This window comes from Cenococcum geophilum (genome assembly GCF_001692895.1).
Source record: "Cenococcum geophilum 1.58 unplaced genomic scaffold K441scaffold_27, whole genome shotgun sequence".
NCBI lineage: Eukaryota > Fungi > Ascomycota > Dothideomycetes > Gloniales > Gloniaceae > Cenococcum > Cenococcum geophilum.
Window position 1 is genome coordinate 101,435 of NW_027137585.1, and position 23,438 is coordinate 124,872.

At 47.1% G+C, this 23,438-nt stretch overlaps 5 protein-coding genes across 5 annotated transcripts; 4 read left to right on the top strand and 1 right to left on the bottom strand.

Moving 5' to 3' along the window:
* Positions 1 to 423: 423 nt before the first annotated feature.
* Positions 424 to 5,333, top strand: K441DRAFT_661612 (uncharacterized protein). The gene is made up of 2 exons (XM_067648899.1): positions 424 to 4,277; positions 4,331 to 5,333. The coding sequence occupies exons 1-2, from the start codon at positions 437 to 439 to the stop codon at positions 5,272 to 5,274; spliced, it is 4,785 nt and encodes a 1,594-aa protein (XP_067502815.1). The 5' UTR covers positions 424 to 436; the 3' UTR covers positions 5,275 to 5,333.
* A 9,480-nt stretch (positions 5,334 to 14,813) lies between these two features.
* K441DRAFT_506863 (uncharacterized protein) lies at positions 14,814 to 14,993 on the top strand (the record flags this gene model as incomplete). The annotated part of the gene is made up of 1 exon (XM_067642061.1): positions 14,814 to 14,993. A coding segment is annotated over one exon (180 nt), but the record flags the coding sequence as incomplete, so codon positions are not given.
* Positions 14,994 to 17,867: 2,874 nt separating this feature from the next.
* K441DRAFT_613025 (uncharacterized protein) lies at positions 17,868 to 18,725 on the top strand (the record flags this gene model as incomplete). The annotated part of the gene is made up of 1 exon (XM_067645633.1): positions 17,868 to 18,725. The coding sequence occupies exon 1, from the start codon at positions 17,877 to 17,879 to the stop codon at positions 18,723 to 18,725; it is 849 nt and encodes a 282-aa protein (XP_067502817.1). The 5' UTR covers positions 17,868 to 17,876.
* Positions 18,726 to 19,815: 1,090 nt separating this feature from the next.
* Positions 19,816 to 21,589, bottom strand: K441DRAFT_661615 (uncharacterized protein). Its single transcript, XM_067648900.1, has 3 exons — positions 21,266 to 21,589; positions 20,528 to 21,077; positions 19,816 to 20,427 (listed from the first exon to the last, which is right to left on the bottom strand). The coding sequence occupies exons 1-3, from the start codon at positions 21,427 to 21,429 to the stop codon at positions 20,305 to 20,307; spliced, it is 837 nt and encodes a 278-aa protein (XP_067502818.1). The 5' UTR covers positions 21,430 to 21,589; the 3' UTR covers positions 19,816 to 20,304.
* A 914-nt stretch (positions 21,590 to 22,503) lies between these two features.
* Positions 22,504 to 22,984, top strand: K441DRAFT_565789 (uncharacterized protein; the record flags this gene model as incomplete). Its single annotated transcript, XM_067643718.1, has 3 exons — positions 22,504 to 22,551; positions 22,715 to 22,839; positions 22,936 to 22,984. The coding sequence occupies 3 exons, from the start codon at positions 22,504 to 22,506 to the stop codon at positions 22,982 to 22,984; spliced, it is 222 nt and encodes a 73-aa protein (XP_067502819.1).
* Between the last annotated feature and the right edge of the window lie 454 nt (positions 22,985 to 23,438).

Here is a 23,438-nt window from a genome sequence, read left to right on the forward strand (position 1 = left end):
GGTTGGGGTTGCTGAGCTATGTAGACCTAAAGGGAGGCCAGGATAGATGAGGCCCTGAGCAAAAGCGTGGGGTATCCTGCTTTATGGTTCGCACGACTGGGAAACGACACGATCCGACGCTGAACCTAATGACGGGTTTGGCCAGCCATTGCATTGGACACGTCACGCCTGTTGGTCAAATTAATGGCTAACATTGGCTAAGGTTACATAGAGGACGCCTCTTGGGCGTGTTTTTTGGTTCTTGGCCAATGATCAGTCCAAGTAGCCTGATAAGTCGTGTGAAGCAGCATTATTTTGTGCCTGGTGCCTTGTCTCATTATTGGACGCATTCCCCTGATCGGAGGCCAGCTGCTGCGCGCTTTCGTCTAGTCATTCCTTCCTCCCCTTCACCTATTCCGCACTTTTGGCAGGCGCATCTGTTCTCGCCAGCTCAAGCATGCCATATCTTTCCTTACCTACCCATTTGGGCTCGGCTGTCACCACAGCTCACGACCGTCAAATCGCAGCCATTCTACACGAGACTGAGCTATCTCCACCACAGCGGATTCCGACTTTAGCCGAGCCACAGTTTTATGCTTTTGAGGCCTTCCTTCTAAGCAACATCGGTGAGGCACGGTCCTTGCTCGTCCAACAACGAACCAGCGAGCCTGGCTACCGGCAACCCGACCAGCAGAAACGACATGTCTTCAGGTCGAAGAAAACTAAAGAGGTAAAATGCAATATAGCTAATTGGATTTTCACTAAGCATGAGGTCGCAAAAGCATTTGATGGTCTCCTGTCTCGCACACCGCTCCCAGTGCCTGGCATTGCGCAAGCACTGCTGTCTCACGCATCCGTAGCTTCTCTGGGGGAGCTATGGTGTCACTTCTATGATCCAAAGTTGGAGGAGAGAACGGAAAGCCGCTCCAAAAAACCCAGGTCTTCCGCGCTTCCTAAGTCCATATCATCCGTGGCTCTCAAGATTAGATCCTCTGTGGCTCTCGAGACGACATCTGACATGGTTCCCAAGATTACATGGCTAGACGAGGTTTGTGACCAAGATAACCTTGAATACATCCGTTTGATGTGCCAGGCTGGGTTGGATCAGGATGCATTGGACCAGGCGTTCAGAATCGCACTGTCGAAGTACTCAATGGGCGCAATGGAGGTACTTCTCAGCTTTGGTGCCGTTGCTTCTACTGCCTGCCAAGATGCTATCCAAGAGCGTGTCAAGCTTCACGATGTTGCTCTGGTGAGGCTTCTGTTGTCGGCCCCAAACGCGATGAGCGTCGAAGCCTGGCGGGGTTGCTTGGAGCTGGAAGTTCAGAGCTTGGAAGCCAGATGGATACGATCTCCTGAACTCCTACTACTGTGCCTCGCTCACCGTCCCGACGTGGTTTGCACGCATCTGCTCCAGAAAGCACTAGAACTGCAGAATCTCCCGGCCACGGCAATCATGCTCGCTTACGGACGCCCCTTTGGAGAGTGCCCCCGCGATGTTCGCCAGCTCGCATGCGAAATTGCGTCCCGTGTCCAGGACGACGGACGTAGGCACAAGTTTTTCACGGTGCTTGTTGAATCTGAATTCGTGGCGAACAGTCCGGTTCTTCGCCAAGAGCTGGTGAAGGACGTGAAAACTCGTCAACTCCCACTGATCAAACTCTTGGCGGACGCTGGCGTCATTGTAGACATGGAGCCCCATAACGCATTCCACTGGGCTGTATCGCACATGGACTTTGACATACTGGAGTTGTTCAAAAGTTGCAAGTTCACTTCGCCCATCTCACTGGCACTGGAATTCGTGCCCAGCTCAACATCAGAGTCGGACATGTTACGACTCGTGGGAATTTTGGGCCCGCTAGGATTGGCTGGTCAGCCGCTGGACTCGTACTTGATTCGTGCTGTGCAAAGACGGCACATTCAGCTCATTGATGAATTGATTCTCTATGGCGCGTCAATTGAGTCTGAACAAGCTTCTGCTGTACAGATAGCCCTAGAAAATGCGGACCTCGACGTTCTCAGCATCCTTCTTCGGAGCAAGTGCTCGGCAAAGCTCCTCTCGGCCACAATACCCACCGCAATGGTCTTAAAACCAAGGCATATCCGACTACAGGCAATGAAAGCTCTCGTCGAGAAAGGAGTACTGCCTCAAGAGCTCGGCATTCCGCTACAGAGCCTAGTGTCTGAAGAGGGCGATGTAGACTCTGAATTAATTCTGCTTCTGCTTCAGCATAAAGCATCCGTGGACGGAGTCGGCGATGACGCCAACAATGTTGTCTTGGTAGCCGCGCGGAGAGGCAACTTATCGATACTCAGAATGCTATGCGATGCTAGCCCGCGAAGCGAGACTTTGTCTAAGGCTATCCCCGTCGCCTTCAGCGTGATGGATACTTGCGTGGCACTGGATATGATCAAGCTATTACTTCAAAAGGGGGCGGCTGGCCTACCAATCCACCAGACCCTCCTGGCCGCAGCTAAGCAAGACCGACTGGATATTGTGCGCCTCTTGGTGAAACATGGCGCTGACGCAAACTACGCGAGCGGCGCTTCCTTTGGCATTGCGCTCACGACATCAAATTTCAAATTGCTTCAAATACTATGCGCATCGTGCCCGCCCAGCCGAGCGAGCATTGAATCCGGGTTCTTCATGGCTCTTGATCCACGGTATTATACCTCGGAGGCTCTGGAACTACTTCTTAGCTCCACCTGTTATGCTGATGCTGCGTTGAATACTTTGTGGTCCTCTGAAAAGTTGAGAAGCAATCCTAATATAACCGCGATCGTTCCGTGTCTCCTTCGACATGGATTGGATGTAAACCTTAGAAATGGAGTCCTCCTCTCATTCGCTATCCGAGAAAAGAATGTTATTCTTCTCGATAGGATTCTCTCCGCAAACCCGAGCATTACCTCATTAACTGCAGCATTTCATACCGCCACTTATGCCCAACCTAGAAGCTTGGAACTTGATGTTATGAGGCTTCTTTTGGAGAAAGCGAAGTCGGCCGAGATTGGACAATCAGAATCGCTATTGCAACAGATATATTCTGCATTATCCGGCGATTTTGCAGGCCTTCGGCTCCTCCTTCGTCATAAAGCAGTAGCTGCTCCACACACTTTCACCAAGGCATGTCTTGCAACAGCATCATCTACGATAACTTGGAACGAAAAACAAGAAATCTTTGAATCCCTGCTTGCCCCTAGTGCTGGGGCATTGACAGAGGACATGTCAAAATTACTAGCTCATTCTGTTACGAGCCTTCCAGAGTGCGTGCAGCTGCCACAACTATTATTGGCATACGGCGCCGAAGTTAAATTTGAAAGCCTCAAAGTAGCGCTAGAAATATCTTCTCTCGAATTGCTCGACGTGCTAGTTAGCAGCATCAAGAGCGCTGACACAGTAGTGAGAACGTTTAAACATGCCCGGCAAATCACGATGGTTTCGGACAGGAGATACTGGATTTACCAACATCTGTTGCCCAAAGGGATCCCAAGCGATGATGTTTCTGAGGCTCTCCTTGACTCGCTGAAGGCTGATGGCCTTGGTGATTTGTCTTTTCCGAAACTACTTCTCGAAAATGGCGCCTCCCCCGGCTATCATAAAGGCAAGCCGTTCTCCCTTGCCCTTCGCGCGAACTCTCCGAACTCTCTCGTGGCTGTGAGACTTCTGACCCAATACCTTGTCAACGACAGCATGGCCGCTGTGGCATTTGACGTTGTGCGCAAGACTCCCTTGCTCAAAAAGCATGTACGAGTGGAGATCTATCGTCCCCTGTTGGAATGGAATATCGGCAAACGGTCCATTTCTAAAGCCCTTGTAGACAGTTTCAAGGGCGGTTGTCCCGATATCTCCTTTTTGCAATTACTCCTGACAAAGGGTGCGGACCCAAACAAAGACAATGGTCACTGCTTTGCTGTAGCTGCCAAAACGGGAGCGTTAGCCGAGTTTCGAGCGCTCAGTAAATATGCAAAGCGGAGGGTAGTTCTGAAAGCGCTTCTGGACAATTTCCAAGAGGAATGGGAAATCATAAAGTGGTTTAAGGTGTGTCTTGAGGAACAACCCCGATTGGGGAAGATTGATCAGGATGAGCTAGCGTTCCAATGTATGCGAAAATTCCCAAAGGGGACCACTCTCTTGAAGCTTCTCCTTGGCCAAGGGGTGTCTGCTTCAGCGAAAATGGATCACTGCCTTTGCGCTAGCTGGAAGCCTGAACCATGTACGGCCCTGATCTGGGCTCTTTTTTCAAAGCCTAGGATTGAAAACAACGTTATCCTCGTACTCCTGTCTCGAGGAGATGCAGGTATGTTGCACGTCTACCATATTGTATTTCCTTACGACTGAAAAACGGTGCAGCACTCCCGGCGTATTCGACGCCACTAACAAAGGTATCTGCAGCTTTTGGCTGCCTACTGGACAAGACGCGCATTCCCATCTTGAAAGCTCTGCTCGATCTGGATAGAGACCGAATATCAGACTATGTGATTCCCGGATCCTCGTTTGGTCCCCTGGGTATGTACCCACAGGTATTCAAAAAGGACTCGGACCTATTAGACGCCGCAGACGAGCTCCCTCTGCGTGAAGCCTCTCTATACTTGGGCAACTTCGAAGCCTTTCGCCTCATAACGCGAGAGATGACGCCGAACGACGGAATGCTTCATCTCGCCGCGCTTCTGGCGCTGCCTAAATTCGTTAAATGGCTTCTAAAAATCCATGATCCAAACCACAAAGCAGAAGAGTTCGACAACATGGTACCGCTTGCTTGCGTCTGCGCATCGAAGCCCCACCCTTGGTGTAAGATCGCCAACGAAGAATCGGACTGGAAGGACCGGCAGAAAGATACGATGCACCTCCTGGCTGGTGTAACCAGTGCTGAGTGGCGGTATAGAAACATGACGATTCTCCATTGGGCAATGGAAAATGGGCTTGGGACGGCGAAGGCCATGGTCAAGGCCCTAGATATCCGTCACGACCCAGAGAGAGACGAAAAGTATCTCTACATGGACCGAGACGGGATAGAGTACTCGCCACAACAATACGTGATGAAAGTTTGGGACGCCGATGAGAAGGAGAAGAACGCCCTCATCTCATGCCTTGAAGGTGCCACATTGAAGTCCCGCTACTTCAAAAGGATATTACCCAACAAAGGAGATCAACCGTCGGGCTATCACGGCTTGCCCCCTAGTTACGCTAGAGCGTGGGAGGTGCACCAGACATCTCTACTACGAGCGGATGCAGCTTATCGGGACGAGTTCACCAGGGCTATTGGGGAGCACTATAAGTTTATATACCCTATATAGTTTAATCTAATACTTATCTAGGAAGCCTATAATAGGTTTCCGCTACCTTAGCAACGGGATAAGCTTATACTCTTTTACCAAATTATACTGTATAAGATTAATTTCGGCGCCGCTGTTATATAGTACTTGGAATTAATATATCTTACCTATAGAGAGTACTATTTTTAGCTTAACAGTAATATAAAGAGTCTTTTCTTCTATATTTTACCCTAGCTATAGCTAGGAGGGGTCTATAACTAGGGCTTTTCTTTTTTAAATTATTAGTGCGATTATTGCCCTCCTTACTCTTCTAGTAAGCTTTACCTCTAGAGAAGTTTTCTCTTAGCTTCTTAGAGTCTCCTAAATAGTATTAGATAGGTGCTAGATTAGCCCTAAAACTCTTTTTTATTACTTAGGTTTTTTAGCTCTAACCCTTCTAAGTTTCTCTTTAAAAAAGGGTTCTTTAAAGGTTAGGTCTACTCTACATTACTATTAGAGTGCCTATACTTTTAGTAACCCTTTAGCTTTCTATTAAAAGGGTTCTAGTTCCTTACTATATCCTTAATGTTTAGAACCGCTCGTTTAAAATTAGTATATATAGTAACCTATAATAGGGCTCCTATACGCCTTATTTTATTATAAGTTAATAGCTTAATTATAGCCTAGATAAATCTAATCTTCTCTTTCTTATAGATACTGTTGGTAGGGGGGGGTACTTGGGCAGTCTCTTTGAGCTCAGCGACGTGTCACGTGACAGCGCGCGGGCCATCGTGTAGATATCTTCTCGGGGCCTTCGAGCCCCTGAGATTCTTCCTCATAGAGCATCATATGTATCATTCCATCAGCCTGCTCAGTGCCCTGACAGATACTACTATCCCTATTCTTAAAGGGCTTTAGATTTATCTATTAAGCTTAAGTTTCTATAAAGTTTATAAACTAGCGGAAATCTTTATTATTATACTATATACTATTCTAGAATTACTCTATATTATTATATTATATAATATACAGATCCTAGATCTAATTTTTTTTAAAAAAGAGATCTATAGCTATGGCTATATAATAATTTAATCTTTATTAAGCTAGTTAAATACAATTTAGTTTAGTAATAGATCTTTAATTTTACTAATGATCTATAAGATACGTTCTCTAGTATTATTTTATATTATTATTATTATATTATTAGTATCTTAAAAAAGCTATCTATTTCGTAAACCTAGTTATCTAAGTTATAGGCCTTAGATAATCAGACTATATCTTTTTTCCGCTTATTATATAGATTTCTCTTTAAGTTTTTTATACCTCCTTAGGTTAATATAAAGTAACCACTAAAGAGCCCTTAGTCTTAGCCTAGGTATAAAAGGTTTTATCTAGCCTAGATTAAGCTCTACTAGACCTTAATCTGGCCCTAGAGGTTTCTAATATATTTATTAGTAGCTCCCTCCTATATAGCTTCTAAAAGCCTTATAATATCTTCTTAATATTCTCCTTAAAGGAGATTAGTTTAGAGCTCCTAACTTTTTAGCCTTAGACTTAAAGAAACTCCAACTATAGGAGTTATATTAGCGCCGGTAGTTAGTATATATTGCCTTATACGGCTTAAGTTTTAAGTTAGTATTTAGGCTAAGTTACCTAAAGGAGTAGGCCTACTTAGTTTATAAGCAGTCTATATACCACCACTATACTAATTATAGGCTATTAGTCTTCCAGGAGATTTTTAGTTAAATCCCTAATTAGATATATTACTATGTTTCTCTAGAATTTCTAGCTTAAAGGAAGATCTTAAAGTTACTTCTAGCGCTTAATCTTTTAATTAGCCTAAGTAGGGATAGAGGGGTTTTAGCTGCTTTTTAGTAGCGTTATAGCTATTATAGAGGGTGTTTATATTTTCTTTAGCGTTACTAGTAGCCGTAGGTATATAAGAGTTTCGGTCGACTTACGGTCGACTTACAGGCGACTCACAGGAGGGTCTTAATAGGCGTGGTGCACGCAACCTGATGCATACATATGGGGGAGGCTGTAGGGGAAACACAGGCCAGTCGGACGAGGACTCGACAGTTAGAGACACAGGCCAGCTTATAAAAAGGGGGGACACAAGCTTGGTTAGTAGGAGGGGGGAGAGCAGGTCGCCCGGTGCGGGACCTGGTCTCTACGGCCCCCCTCCTGCAAGACACGGTCGGCCTATCATGAGGAGACTCTCACAGGCAACGCGAAATGGGAACTAGTAGTATATAGGGTGTTGCGCCCCTATATTACTACTGGCTTCCCGCGGGGCGTAGTACGTAGTAGCCACTGCTGGCTTTAAGGACCTTATCCCTTAACTAGGCTCTAACCTTTAGTGCACCTAGTAGGTAGGCAGGATTACACCCTGGCCAGAGAGACTACTACGTGGCTCGAGAGAACGGATACGCGTGTTAGTATATCAATAGACGGAACCGTTCGCCTCTAGGGCGGCTCGCCGGTAAGATATGCTTAAGGAGTAAACAGGAGTTACTCAGGCGGGAGAGGCAGTGGCTTAGCCTTGTCCGTAGAAGGTATACCCAACTATATTGCAGGATGCAGCTATGACGCCTCCGTAGGATTACGTTAGTAGGCGCGAAGATAGGAGTTGCAACCCCTAGAAACGGCAGCTTATGCCTACACCGGCGGAAATAATAAAGAAGGCGTGAAACTAAAGGCTATAGAAGGCTCCTAAGCTATATAAAAGCGTACTAACTCTAGGAGGAAACTCTTATATAGACTACTAGGGGGTAGACTAGTACTCGGGTAATACCGTTATAAGATATCCAAAAGAACTGGTGAAATTCCCTGTAATTAGTAGTGGCAGCTAACTGCTTATAGTTTAGGACTAAAGTACTAGAAAACTGGGATAGAGGCCTAGATAAGTAGGTATATTAAACTCTACTATATTACTAGCTAATATATAACTACCTACCCGAGATGCAAATGCGGCTGGCCAAGATAGACACCAAAACACATAATACTGCTATGCCCCCTACGCACTAATTAAGAAACAATGCTCTTAGCAGCTGGCACAGAGAACTATAATACACTGCTCTTAATATAAAAAGGCCTTAAGGCGGTCACCTAGTGGCTTATTAGTTAAAATATACTAAATCAGTTCCGGGTTGCAAGGGAAATGGTAATAGAAGATAAGGGGGCGAGCAGCAGGTGCCCCCTAGTAACTCTACAGTAATAGAGTAAAAGTTTGTAATACTAGCGCGTCCGTAGGCTTGTTACGGCAGCAGTGGTTCCTAAGGAGGTTAAATAATAAGGTAGTAGAGCACCACAGGCGACTCATAGGCGCTAAGTAGGCGAGTCCTAAAAGGCAGGGAGATGGATTACGGGGTTTTCTCATTTTTCTTAAATAGAGTTTTCTCCCTATATGTAAATAAGGAGTAGTCCGCGTAGGCCTAATAGGGATCCAAATCGGACGTTAAGCAATGAATTATTATTATTATTATTATATAAGAGTTTTTAAGCTCCTAGCGCATCTAGGTATTAAGGCTTATTTAGCTATCTTGCCTAGAGGTTTATATTATTATAATCTCTTACTATTAGAGGGACCTTTCTACCTTAAAGCGACGGCTGTCTATAGGGTATCCGTAGAGTTTCTATTTAGGTCGTTTGCGAGATTTTTAAGGGAGGAATAGTAGGTATAAATAAAAATAAAAATAAAAAATCTGGTCTTTAAGCTAGCTGCCCTTTTAAATAGAGTAGAAAGGATTTAAATATAAAGGGACTTTATAGATAGGGGGCTATAAGGCACAATTATAGGAATAGATAGGTTGTGGAGGAGATAAATTCTTTAGAAGATAAGGTCTCTAGGATTGTAGAGACTATATACCACGGGTACGTGCCTCTAATACGTAACCGGTATCTATCTAAGGGGCGTCTAAGGGTTGTCTAAAGGGCAACTCAAGATAACTATAATAATATCCCTTATAATAGCCTATATTTTAAAGCTTTCTAGTATTAATTTACTTAGAATATTAACTATTTTAAAAGCTCGGCCGGTAAATTAAACAATCGTCTTATTAATAATAAGGTAGGTTTTAGGTTTTTAATAGAGCCGAAAACGGTTATATGGGGTGTCGTTAAGTATAGCAATCTCATTAAAAGGAGACTCCTTTATCTCGTTACTAAGAAGCTTTAGTGTTAATATATAAAGCTTTAGATTAATCTACTGCTACCGATCTTTACTTATATTCTCCCTTACTATAAAATAGTTAAATCCTTTTTTATAGGAGGCTGTCTAGTATTCCTTAATATCTCTTTCTAGTAATAGGCCTATATAAATTATTACTGCTAAGAATATAAGAAGCTCCCTTAAAGAGGTAGGCTTCTATTTTTAAGGCCTTATAATCCTCTTACTTTTATCCTTATATTCTTGGTAAGGGTAAAGCCTTATATACTTATTCGTATATGCGGTAAGCTCTTTAAGTAAGTCGTCCGTCTATATAAGCCTAAATCATATAAGAGGATTGGTAGGATTAACGTGTAGTAGATTATTTGGTGCGCCATTGGTATACGGAGAGTTAATAGGAAATGGTTTAAAATCGGGCAGTAGCTAGGGCTCGGGTGGTAGAATTTTGGCTTTCTTATGCTTTGGAATAATTAGATTTAACAAGGTCTGTATTATTAGAAGTAAGTTTACGGCCCATTATAGTGGTTTAATTAATATATAAAGCTATATAGACACTACGGCGGAGACGCGTATTGATGTTTTGGTGTTCGCGCACGGGCCTCTTTTGGCGTACGCCTCAATGGCATGGGATGGGGCCTTTCTCTCCTAAATATACAAGGGGTTTTTTCCTATTAATATTACTTTTCTCCTATATATACGGAGTAGTCTGCGTGGGTCGAGCTAGGATCCGTATTAGACGTTAAGCAATGAATTAATAATAATAATAATAAAGGTAAAAGTGGAATTTAAAAGAGAAAGAGTTGGTAGAGAGGGCAGTAAAAGTAACAGCATTTTATAGTCGTTAAAAACGGCGGTTAACTAAGCGAGAGAACGATACCCAAAAACGGGTGTCAGAACCCCACTAAACCCAAAGAGGTAGCGCACCTGGACATAGATTACGAATCGAACATGAAATCGGGAGCTAGATTCTATGATGTAGAGAATACCTTAGACTTTTGCGCATCTTCATCTACACTAAACAAGCATAGTCCCCACTGTCCTTTGGAGCGATTCTTTTAATTGCTGAGGCGACGGAAGTGCCCCACAGAGTTCGTTGAGGGACTGTGAAAATGCTCTTAGGCCGCGCGTTTGAGACGCTTTAGCTCCTGCAGCCCTGAGTGCCAAGTCAGTCTATGGAATGGTGAGTAGCGTATCTGGCATCAAGGTATACTTCGGAATGTTAGGTCACGGCATAATGGGGCCGGTATTGACAACAGATGCATACTCTGAATACGGTGTTGCTGCAAGATATGATTCTAAAGGGTGTTGAGCTACTGAACTAGCGTAGAGAAACGTACGTGCGGGATTACTTGAGGGATAAGAGACGAATTATGCCCTCAGGATGTAAAGAGATGACGCAAATAACCCTTTGAGAATGATAACGGGTTGAATTGCCCCGAGGGCCTGGTGCTACTATGGGGCTTAAGTTTCGTGTACTAGTTATTCTATCTAATGATGACTGCGAAGGATTACAACCACTTTCCTAGTACGCCTGAAATTCGCAACGGGATGTCGAAACAATCCACGTGTACAATATTGTCAAATCAGGAGAGAGAGATCTCATACTGCAGGTAAGAGGCTGCCAACTGTGAGATGCCGTACGAGAAGGAATGCAGAAACGCGTCAGTTGCGGAGTAAGCGTCTAGGCTTGGCTATTGAGAACTGCTATGATGCAATCGTGCAGAGTCTGGAAGAGGTGCTTGCGTGTATTAGCCGGTTGCAGCGTATAGCGGCAAAGCAAAGCAGTGGAGGAGGCGTAGATGAAGGAGTGAACGATGTGAGGGGCCGGTGCCAAGAATCATCGTGATGACCAATCTAGATCTACGTTTACATAGTTGCAATCTTGGGCCAACTAAATGTGATAAGAATTTGGCGAGAGCGTGACCTAAGGAGTACGTTTGGGTGATGTAATGAGCAATTCTTTCAAGTGTATTTAACTTTGATCGTAGTTGGAACGCTAATCTTGATGAGTCTGTGCTTCTAAACTGGATACCATTTTCGATATGGCTATATCGCAAGAAACCACCCACAGTATTTTCGTAATTTTATATAACAGCAGCCTTGCATACTTTCTTCTTTCTTACTCCAGGAGAGCTTCTTTGCCCTATAAGCAGTAACTGTGAGTTCTCAGGTCCAGCAAGTATTGAATGTCTAGAGCAACAGATTACGGATCGCAGAATAATCCGAATGAGCATCTTGGTTCTTTAATTTTAGAAATAAGGTCAATAGTCTCATGTGACACTTTGTGACCTTGAAGCGATGTTTGAATGTGTGCCATAAAGCTCGACCGGTTAAAATGGTGCAGCAATATGGAGACATCAGGATGGAGTTACCAACGTACAGAAAGGCAATGGTTTCATCAGGAGTACGGTAGCTCTGGTTAAAGACCAGGTTTCATGAGTTCAGGCTTATGTCGCAGAGAAGAGACTTGCTCAAGAGGCCGTCCGGTTATCAAATATTCTAACTACTTCTGGTGGTTATGGCGAATTCATGGTTTGAGCTAGGTCGTACCGAAGTGGTTGAGGCAAGCCGTCTTTCTTCTTGTGAAGTTTTCCTTGCACGACCTATTCCAAATGGATGTTTCTTAGGTCGGAACTTGGCAATTGAATCAACATGGGCAAGGATGAGGACTTGAGTGCTTTTTTAAACGCATGAATTTGCGTGATCAAGCGAGGAAAAGGTGCTTGTTCTCCAGAAAAGCTCAGGGTCCCAAACACCTGGTAGGGATCGTCTCGTGTCTAGGGAAAAGCGGTACATTTCTGAGGCAAGGCTTCCAGATGCAGCCAAAGCTATGCTTAAAATGATAAGATGAAACATGAAGAGAAAAGGATGCTGTCAAAGCTCCCAAAAGAAGAGGGTGAAACGAGTGAAAAGGAAAGTCGCTAGGAGAAATTGAAGCTTTTCGGCAGCCGAATAAAGGTAATGTCCGGGGTTCCTAATGAGGCTGATGAGATGATTGTGGTGCACTGGCGTTTGCGGAGAGCTAAAAAAGGAGCGAGATGCTTAGGGCTTGGAGCCATCTAGCGGCACAGCCTGGCAGCACGAACGCGTTGCGTATGTCTTCTGTGGAGAACCGAACGAGGCCGATCGAAACTCTCGAAGTTTGGCAGCCTTGGAAAGACGACCAAAATCAGGAAACTCGATATGGCGACAGGAATTCGATACCAAGGTGCAGCGGAGGAAGAGATTGAAATGGACAGAGATGTCAGGAAAGGTCCGTGTTAGTCCAGGCCCGCAGAATGCCTCAGGAACCAAAGCAGTACAGAAGCCGAGCTTGCACGGATTTGGGCGCAGAATCTGCCACGCGTGACACTGCGAGACGGCTAAGGGAGTGGCTGCATCCATCAATAAAAGCCTTGCAGGTGAAGTCGTAAGACGGAGTGCGAGGCGCGCCAACAACGGTAAGCAACAGCGACGCGCTGGAGAGCATAAGAAGGCGCTGCGTGCGACTTTTGCTCTGAAGGCGGGCGTGGCAGGACGACGGCTGAAGGGCAGGACAAACGGGCACCTGACGGGGAGGGTTATGCAAGTGGATGGATAATTGTTGTGGCTTCTAGCACGTTGCAATGGGCCGAGATGAAAGATGGCTCCCCATGGAAATTGCGAAACGGCGCCCAAATTGCACAAGTCCAGGGCCCCTCAGCAGCACCCTGGCAGGCATCGCAGCGGCCGTCTGCACGTCGCGCGCTGTGAGTGGGCGTGCGGTTGAATTGTCCGAGAATAAGGCGCAGCCCTGACAGGCCTGATGCTGGTTTGCTCATCTGCCCATGCTCTTCATCAATCACTCAACCTTTTGTGTGCTGCCTCTGCGCAACATGGTATTCCCTTGAGTCCGCACCGCTGCGAGCAACATAGCAGACGAGAAAGAACCAGCTGCTTGGGCCCGTCGTGACAAAAAGCACAAGACCCTCGATCTGCTCTTCTGCGCCCTCAGATCTCCTCGTGCCTGACCGTCCTCCTCTGCGAATCCACCGCTTACGCGCCAGCTGCCCGCAAGTGTTGCAGCAATCATACTGGCCGCCCGTCCTATTTCGAGTTGCCCGTTGCGCTATTGAATTGCCCCGGCCCAGGCTCCGCACAGGCTCACGCTCGATTTGTGCGTCTTTATGCTCGGATTAATGGCTTCGATTTTGTGAGGGTGTTCTGCTCCAAGGCCTTGTAAGGTACCGCCTGCAGGGAGTTAGCGACTTTGTGCTAGCTAAACCATCCCGCTTGGGCGCCCGGTCCTTCGCTGGTCGTTGTCGGCCTCATCTCACCTCCTTCTTTCACCCATCTCATCTTCGCCTCGCACATCCGCGTCCCTCTCTCTCCCCTCCGCACCCTCGACAATTCCCGACCGGATCGTAGTACTGCAGATAACTCCATCGCAGTGCGAGCAGACCGCCGTCGCAGTCCCTCTTCGCGCTACCCCTTAGACAATTCAAACACCAACGCCATTCCGGCCACGCTCCTTTCGCAAACGATTCCTAGTGAATCACCACCGCTCATTTGACAGACTGTTCTTCCTGCATCTAATTCACCCGCGCATAATCCATATCTCACGCTCCTTGACTCCAACGTCGCTCGTTTTGTCGCTTTGAAACATCTCGGACTTCCACTGCTGCGCTCTGAAGCAACCGTCGGTCGAGGCAAGCCAATTTCTTCAAGCGATTCACTGGATTAATAGACAAGGCCTGGACTCCTGAAGGAAAACCTGTGACTGCAGAACTGGAAAGTTTTCTCTGGGTTTTGGGAATACCGCCTCGACTTTTTTGTTCGGTGAAGTTGGGTAACGCGCTGTGTCGGAAAGTTCTTTGTTTTGAAAGCCACATCTCGACTTAGCGACTCGTTCTATTGTCGTAGGTTGATACCTGGGGATTAGACTGGTGTCAAAGAATAATTCGGGTTTGACTTTCCTGTCTTGACAACTCTCCCTGACAACTATTCACCAACCGAATTCAATATCTCAAACCAACACTCTAAGAAGACGCGGGGGATGATGGTATAGCTCTCCACCTAAGCCCTTGTCCGTATATCCAAAGTCGCCATCTCCGCCTGGAGTATTAGTTCATTCTTAGATAGCTGCGTTGTCAGCCTAGTGAGTTTGTTCCCCTGAGAATCTTGCGCATCTCCCTAGCGTAGAAACATAGCATCTACTCTGGTTAGATACCTTATTATAAGAGGGAAGCTAATGCGCTATCTTAGATTCGCTCGTTTTCCTTGATTCGTCAAGTACACTCGTTTATGTCCAGGCCCTGACAGTTGGTGGATCTTCCTCCCATCTATAATCTCTTTCTAACGTCTTTAAGATACATCCTCTCGAAGTACCTCGAGAAACCCCGAAAATATTACACCCGAACCTTCTAAGTAAATTGATTGAAAATAATCGCTTATCATGCGGAGCTCTACTACAATATGGGCAGCGGCCTTGGCGCTGGCGTCTATATCTGGGCCACTATTAACAACCGCGGAGGCTATGCCTGCTCCTCGGCAGACAGATGGGAAGCCGAGATACTACTTTCCCCGTCATGTCAAGCGTCAAATAGTGACAAACAGCACTGTGCCAGCATCAACCGTCGACCCTACTTCGTCCGATTCCCCAGAATTGAAGTCTAGACAGACGTCAGAGGACCTGCAGTCGTTTATTGACAGTCTCATAAGCAACGCATCCCCATCTACTTCAGCGACTGGTTCCGAAGTTACGACGACGATTGTAACAGAAGTGATTGTTACGGAAATACCTGTACCAGCGAACTCTACCTCCTGGTCCAGTTCGTCATCTGCTGCATCGAGTTCGACAAGTTCTATCTACACTCCCCCTCCGCCGATTCCCCTATCATCAAGCCATACTTCTAGCACTGCCAATGTTGGAACAGCGGGACTGCCATCGAGTATTATACCGACAACCTCGATACCTACTGTCGGTTCAACCAATGGCTTAACATCTTCAATCGTTTTGCTAAGCTCATCCTCGGTCGGATCAAGTACAGGCCTTCCTCTGGTTATTCACGCAACTTCAAGCTCGATACCTGTTGGTTCAACCGCCGGCTTACCATCTTCAATCGTTTCGCCGAGCTCATCCTCGGACGGATCAAGTACAGGCTTTCCTCTGGTTATTATTCCTGCAAGTTCAAGCCCTGTTGTCGGTTCAACCGCTGGCTTACCATCTTCAATCGTTTTACCAAGCTCATCCTCGGACGGATCAAGTACAGGCTTTCCTCTGGTTATTATTCCTGCAACTTCAAGCTCGATACCTGTTGTTGGTTCAACCGCCGGCTTACCATCTTCAATCGTTTTACCAAGCTCATCCTCGGACGGATCAGGTGCAGGTCTTCTGGCTATTCCCGCGACTTCAAGCTCGATACCTGTTGTCGGTTCAACCGCTGGCTTACCATCTTCAATCGTTTTACCAAGCTCATCCTTGGACGGATCAAGTATAGGCCTTCCTCTGGTTATTATTCCCGCAACTTCAAGCGACACGGCTCAGCTCACACTTCTGCCAAGCGTAAGTTTGCCAATCTCAACTGCAGATACTAGGGCTGGCTCAACTGGCGGTCTTCCATCATCTATTGTTCTACCAACGCCAACGGTAGATGCTGGGCTGAGTTCTACTGGTGGCCTTCCGGCTATATCAGTTGGCTCCACCAACCTTGTTCCGTCGTCAATTGTTCTGCCAACTTCTTCCGTAGTGTCAGATCCATCAGTTGGTTCTACTGGACTGCCCTTGGCCATTCTACCCTCAAGCACTCCCGACGCCGCGGCGCAATCGTCTGTTTCTGTAGACTCAACAGGAGGTCTTCCATTGAGCGTTGTCCTTCCTACCAGCACGGTTGATATTCCATTAATCCCTGTTACCTCAGCTCCGACAGGAATTATAGTTGGACTTACCACGGCCATTTCAGCTCCTGACGTTACAGCTACGTCTGATGTCCCGGGCGTACCGACAAGTACCGACTCTCAGCTGGTTATCCCATTAGTCTCATCCCTGGTGCCAGATCTTTCATCTGTACTCGCTTCTCTTCCGACTGTTACCGACAACTCTATCATTACCCCAAGCGGACTCCTTCCAACTTCAGGTGTGGCTGGAACAGGAACGGGTGTAAGCGACACAGCGCCACCGCCAATTTCGACGCCAGATGTTACTCCAACAGCGGTCCTACCTTTGCCAAGTATTCTTTCATCACTGGTTTCGGACGTGTCCAGTTTGGTTACTGTGGTCACATCTGGTGTAGGAAGTTTGGATTCTGTGACTACATCAAACGTGGGCGGTTTGGTGTCTTCAGTTGCCTCTGACTTGCCTACCTCAGTTCCAATTGTGCCAAGTGCTGTCTCAAGTGTCTCCGTTGGCATCCCTGTCCCATCTGATGTATCCAGCCTCATTGCGTCCGCTACCGATTCCAGGATCCCAATTCCACTTTCTAGTATTCTGTCAAGCGCGGAAGCATCCCATGTACCGGTCATTCCATCAATTGTGCCAAGCGCCGTCTCAAGTGTTGTCTCCGTTGTCACCCCTGTCCCATCTGACCTATCCAGCCTCATTGCGTCCGCTACCGATTCNNGGATCNCAANTCCGCTTTCTAGTATTCTGTCNAGNGCNNNANCNNCCNCTNTANCGGTCATTCCATCANTTGTGCCAAGCGCCGTCTCAAGTGTTGTCTCCGTTGTCACCCCTGTCCCATCTGACCTATCCAGCCTCATTGCGTCCGCTACCGATTCTAGGATCCCAAATCCGCTTTCTAGTATTCTGTCAAGCGCGGAAGTATCCCCTGTACCGGTCATTCCATCAGTTGTGCCAAGCGCCGTCTCAAGTGTTGTCTCCGTTGTCACTCCTGTCCCATCTGACCTATCCAGCCTCATTGTGTCCGCTACCGATTCCGGGATCTCAATTCCGCTTTCTAGTATTCTGTCGAGTGCCGGAGCATCCACTATATCGGTCATTCCATCAATTGTGTCAACCCCAACTCAGAGTATCGTCACCGCACCCAGCTCGGATATCTCATCCATTATCGCTTCTACTGGCTCCGGCGTCTCGAGCATTAGTCCAATCTCTACGGGCATATCCAGCACACTTCCAATTTCTACTCCTTCGTTGAGCTCAATAACTGGGTCGTCCGTGCTGCCCTCATCAGCGCCTACCAGCCTTGTTTCGACCTCGACTAGTGCGCCACTAGCGTCTGAGCTTTCGAGCCTTCTGTCATCACTTGAAAGTTCAGTTCCTCCAAGCCCAACCAATGGCACGAGCGGTGTTTCCGCGGTACCAATCACATCAAGCGTTCCCCCCGCCGTTCCAACCAGTGTGCCAAGCCCGCCAACATCTACCAGTGTAGGAATACCATTTGTGTACACACCATCCACGGCACCGCACACAATTCAACCTACTGGGACCAACAGCGAAAGCTCAGTGCAAGTGCCGACGAGTATCAACCAAGAACCCTCGACGATTGCAGTTCCAACTTCCATGATGAGTGGAATTCCATCCAGTCTGCCGAAAATTATTCGACCCCCAGACGGAGTCGTGCCAGCTCAGCCACCAAATACCACCTTGTGCCAGGTTGGCTTCAAATGGGGGCTTAATTATGCTTTCGTCCTTCAATCAGATGCAGCAAACCAGATCTTCTATTATTTACCAATTGCAATTGCAGATGGTCTGAACATCACTCTGGATCAGGTAACAATGAACACACTGAAGCCATATGACACCACGCGATCCCTAGGGTTTATTACAACTTTGGCCTTGTTCTATATTCCAGTAGATCAATATGCCAAGCTGTTGCCTCAGATGACAAATCCTCCAGATCTCCTCTGGCACAACAAGAATGCTACGGTCAACGCCCTGACTTCTTTGATCAATCCCGCGATTCCTCTGTTGGCTGGTTCTCTTCCTGTAGATGGTAACCCTACTGCATCAGGAAACCCCTCATCTTCTGCGACATCTGGTTATGGAGATGGTGGTCCAATGGGTGGTGGTGCCGGCGCAAGCCAACCTGTCAACGCTACTAGCGCTGGTATTGCTATGGCAGCCATTGGTGGCGCATTTGCATACGGTGCCGCAATGTTCTTCGTTGCTCGAAGGTACCGCAATAAAAGAATGGCACACCGACGCACCCCTTCTGTTCTTAGCAACAGTCGTCACGGCAGCGGCGGCTCGATGATTGGCGCCGCCTGGATGTCTGGAGGTCGTGGTCCCGGGCGATCGACACCTGGCGGACGCGACAGCAGAGGAAGCGGTAGCAGTAACGGACGCAGCGTGCGAACAGCGCAAATTTCAGCGCCCGTAATGGCAGAGAACTCGCTCGGCTGGAACTGAGACCAGCTCAAAATGCATTTTTCTGGATGGAAACGGCTAGATCGTGCCCACTGCATGAGTTTATGTGTACTGTATTATATTTGCTGAATGGGGCAGGATGAGGGCCAATGTATCTTTTAGTTCTGGGGGCACAAAGGCACAGGGACCAAGGCGCGCTCCGCTAGCCCTGAGTATCCTACACACCTTTGCTGTTTCTTCCCGACCCTCACGTGGACCTACTCACGGCGTTGGTATTTTCTAACTGTATCTAGAAACTAGCCACAACCCACACAGTCTTTCGACTGTCTCATCCAGACTTTTCTCTTTTCTTTCCAAACTCTCACTCAGAACTGTCTACCTTTCATAAGCACTTGTAGTTTCCTTTTTAGTCTGCTCTATTTCACTTCTTAGATACCTGTCTATGGCTTGATGAGGAACAAGCTAGACCTTTGTTATAGGGGATGAGGAGTTGAGGTTGCGTTGTGGTTGTGGTACTAAGTGCTGAGAGGATGTTCGCGTACATAGTCGACTTGGGAAACAAAGAAATGTTTATCTAATTTTTGCAGGCTCTTTTATAAAGTGATGTCTGATTATGATATGTGTCATTTTATATTATAACATCTAAGGTTCTACAGAAAGTGGCGGAGACGCACTCTGATATTGCTGGCCTGGATCGCAGATGTTGCTCCACACTGATTCGAGGCTGGTCTACTGCTCTTGCTGAATGCTCTTTATTGGCGTATTCACTTACTCGTGTGGGGGGTGTTTTTCAAGCAGATGAACAAAACTACTTTCAATTTTGAGTATACGACTACGAATGTGTAGTGGAAATGTCGAGATATTTGCAAGCCGAAACCGTGCACGTCGCCGACCATTTTGAGTATCTTCAAGTGTCTTCGAGTACAACCATAGCGTGACAATCCCAACCCCGTACTACTTTTCATGTGACTCCTGAGGATAATCCAACAGTCTAGGAATCGTTGCCTCGGGGTAACAATTAACACGCATCATCTAGAGACATTCAATCCGGGAGATAGGGAGTGTTTAGAGCAACATGTTGGAGGAACGATCCACCTAGTCTTGCTGTTCTGCGTGTACATTGATATAGCTACTCGCGAATAGATGAAGAGTGTATTCAATTCTCTCAGGGCCATTTGTGCCATGCTTCTTGGAACCAAACTAGACAGAGGCTTCTGCCATTGCAAAAAGCAATCTATATATGCTTCTGATGTGGGTCGGAGAAGCACAGATGATCAGATATCAAGGAAGGAACAGAATACGGTAAGGATCGGTAGATTCTTTATATATTATACATCATTCGAGCAAACCCGAAACCCTGCTAAGAAAAGCAGTCTCAACCTGGCGATAGGAGTAGGGATGGCTCACGCTCCTTTTTGCGCTATTTTATGCCCCAAGGTTCTTCCTGCATCTTTCACGCCTCTTACATACCAAGCAAAATCCCTTAATCCCAACCTCCTAAAGATACATAATCTCTTCTTTCTATAAATCCCATTCTCCTAGCAGTTGCATACAGCTCTTTCTCTTTAGAAGCGCCAGCCCTTGACTCAGCATGCCGCAGCGCCTTATTACTTGTGGCTAGCTAACTCTTCACAGCTTCCGGTCCTCCAAAGGTCTCGAACGCTTTGTGGAATGTCCACTCAACAGCTTCTTCAACTGGCTTGTCGAATATATAAGGGAGGAACGGAACGGCTGCTAGACCGAGCTAGGATACCACACGGGTCAGCTACATCCAAATCAAATTTGAATCAAACGCATTCATGCTGGAGATATATAGTTCTCAGCAAGACTGAATGGCCACTAACCCCGATAGGCCCATACGTCCTTATAGTCTTATTCTTCGCATCTTTCAACGCCTTCCCCGAATACTTCACAATACTGTGAATCGTGAACGCTGGCAGCCCCATACTCGCAATCCCCTGAAACACGGCCCGCTGCGCCATCACAGCCCTATAATCCTCAATCGCCGGTATCCTCCTGGGCACAGCCTCACCCTCTGCTAGCGACGACCCCGCCTCGCCCCCCGCCAACCCGGCCCCGAGCTTCCTCGATGAGTCCATGACCGGCGCATGCTTGTCGCTGCTCGTGGCGCTCTCGCCCTCGCCGCTCTTCTCCGGGTGCAGGATGCGTTGGTTGCGCAGATACGCTTTGTAGCCCTCGTATCCGACGTCGCCGGCTAGGTAGGTCCACGAGATGGCGTAGGCGCCCTTTACGAGATACGGGTGCGCGGTGGGGCGGAAGGACTCGCCGATGTCGGAGGTGTAGGCGACGTAGCGATGCGTGGAGTGGAGGATGGTGCGGATGCGGGAGGTGTAGGCGGCGTACCGGAGGGAGGTGTCTGTGGATTCGCCAGTTCTGTGGTTGCGTTAGGGTGGGTCGTACATTTCTCATGCGGTTATAGCAATTGGGAAGTGAGGCGAGCGCTAAAAAGGGTTTGAAGTGGAAGATAGATAGGTATTCTGAGGATCCATATGATCCGGCTTTTGTGAAGATAGGGAAGCACGCGACGGAGAGAAAGCTGCACGAATTGACTGTGCACTTACTTTCCCTCATAAAGAGCCGCCCATAGCTTCTCCTCATTATCTAGTGTATCCTGTAGCTCTTTGGGTAGCTTCTTCCTAGCCGGCGGTTCGCTGAAATCCGGATGTTGACCTTCTCGCTCATGAGGAATGTTGTCGGTGACATTGCCGTTGCTGCCTTTTGCCATCGTGGATGTCGATATGCCAGTAACTCACGGTGAGGGTTGGAGGAGTAGTAGACTGAAATAAAGCTTCGGACAGCAAGAGTCCTGGCAGCATAGGGAAGTCGACGTTAGTGGACTCTAGCAGCTAGGTTTTTATTTTATTAATTCCTAACATGACCCGCGGGGTTTTGCTCGGTCCATAAGTCTTGCTCACCTTAGTAGACCGCCTCCATTTTTAGGCTGGTGGATTTCCTAAAGTAGAATATTGCCACCTCCGAGCTTTGAACATTGTGCACCTCGTGCACGAGGTGGTGGGGCCGTCTATCAACTCTAATAAACTCGCATAGAAATGGGAATAGCTAATTTCCTTAATTAAATCAACCACTAACATGGTGCGTAACTACTTATCCAACAACATAGATCTTATATAGCCTACTAAATATCTTAATTCTAAAGGTCGGATTATGAAAAAGCCTCCTCTAAAGCCCTAACTACTGCCCTTTTAAGCCTCTCTCAATGTATAATGCACACGAATATAGGCAGCCAAATCTTCCACCCTATAGCTTTTTAAGCTGTTTTAGATGATAAAGTAGTAGACTAGCTTATAGAGTATATAAATAAGAATGCAGAGCTACACCCACTTCTAGAGGAGCTGGAATTTTTATTAATGTAACATTTCCTTTCTGCTTTGCGACAGGAAAGGAGAGTCGTCCTTCTTTCTCCCATTTGCGAGCTGTAGTTCCATGAAGTCGTTAGGGTCTCTAGTAGCTCCGAAGCGTCTCTTCCACGTTTTGGCTTCGTTAATTGCTTCTGTTGTTTCCTCGTCCCATCCGTGTTTGGATCTTGGACCGATCTTTGCTAGTGGTGCTGCTGCCTCCACTGCTTTGTCTAGCAGTTAGGTACATAGCTTCCTCGGATAGCAGGACGACACAGCGGGGGTGTGGCGCAGGAAGTCTGTGGCTGGTGGGTGCAGCCTTAGCTAAGCTAAATCTTCAACTCCAACAACATCCGAAGCTCCATCACCGTCACGGCACTCACAAGCCAATTGCCTCCTCCAACCTATCCCTCTTACCTCTCAACTCCTTATATACCGCCAAGATGGTCGTCATGTACGAGATCGCAGGCCGCAAGGTCGGATCGCATGTTGTGAGTGTCCTTAGGCTCCCTTAAAACTTCCGTATCACCGGAGCTTCCTTCTAACCTGGTGTTGTGCGATTCGAGCGATATCATGGAAACGCAAGATTTTCGTAGCTATGTGTCGATAATTGTGATTTTTTTCCGGTTAAGGCTAATACAGTGTCCTTCCTAGCTCGCAATGGCTACCCTCGGCACGATGTTTGTCGGCAGCTGGGCCGCTATGGGTGGATCTAAGAAGTCTGCTCAGCAGGGCCCTCCCATTAATGCAACGAGCAAGGACGAGGAAAAATTCATACAGTACGTTTATCCCCTATGAAGGCACCAACATCTGCGATGGCGGTGGAGGCTGGTTATGAAAAGCTGAGCGAAGGACGGAGGCTGATATCAGCGCAGAGATTTCTTAAAGCAGGCCGAATCAGAAGAGAAGAAAGCGAAGCACTAAATCCTATGTCCAATCAAGGAGGAAGCCGTTCAGGGTTGGGATACCAGTGTATGCCGAGTAGGGGAGGCTCTTAGAGGCGTGATGGACAGGCAGATACAGCCCACGTCTGAGTTGGGAGAGTTGTAAAACCTGTAGATACAGCGCCAATTGTACCAACAGCCACATCCATATTACCCTTCTATCACTTGGTTTGAATTTTAAAGAAATGCCATTCATTCCGAAAGCCTTGAAGTATAACAGAAATTCGCAATAGGTATGCCCATAATAACATGCGGAGGAATTGGTAGCAGGAGAGGTGACCTAACCACCCGCGTTCCAAAGCAAGAAATCTAAAGTCATTCCAGGTACATGAAGCATCTAGGCCACCCAAAGGCCTTCGCTCTGCTAACAGATAACAAAATACCCCTCTAAACCACTGTCCCACTCCCAGATTAACCCAATCCACCAATCCCAA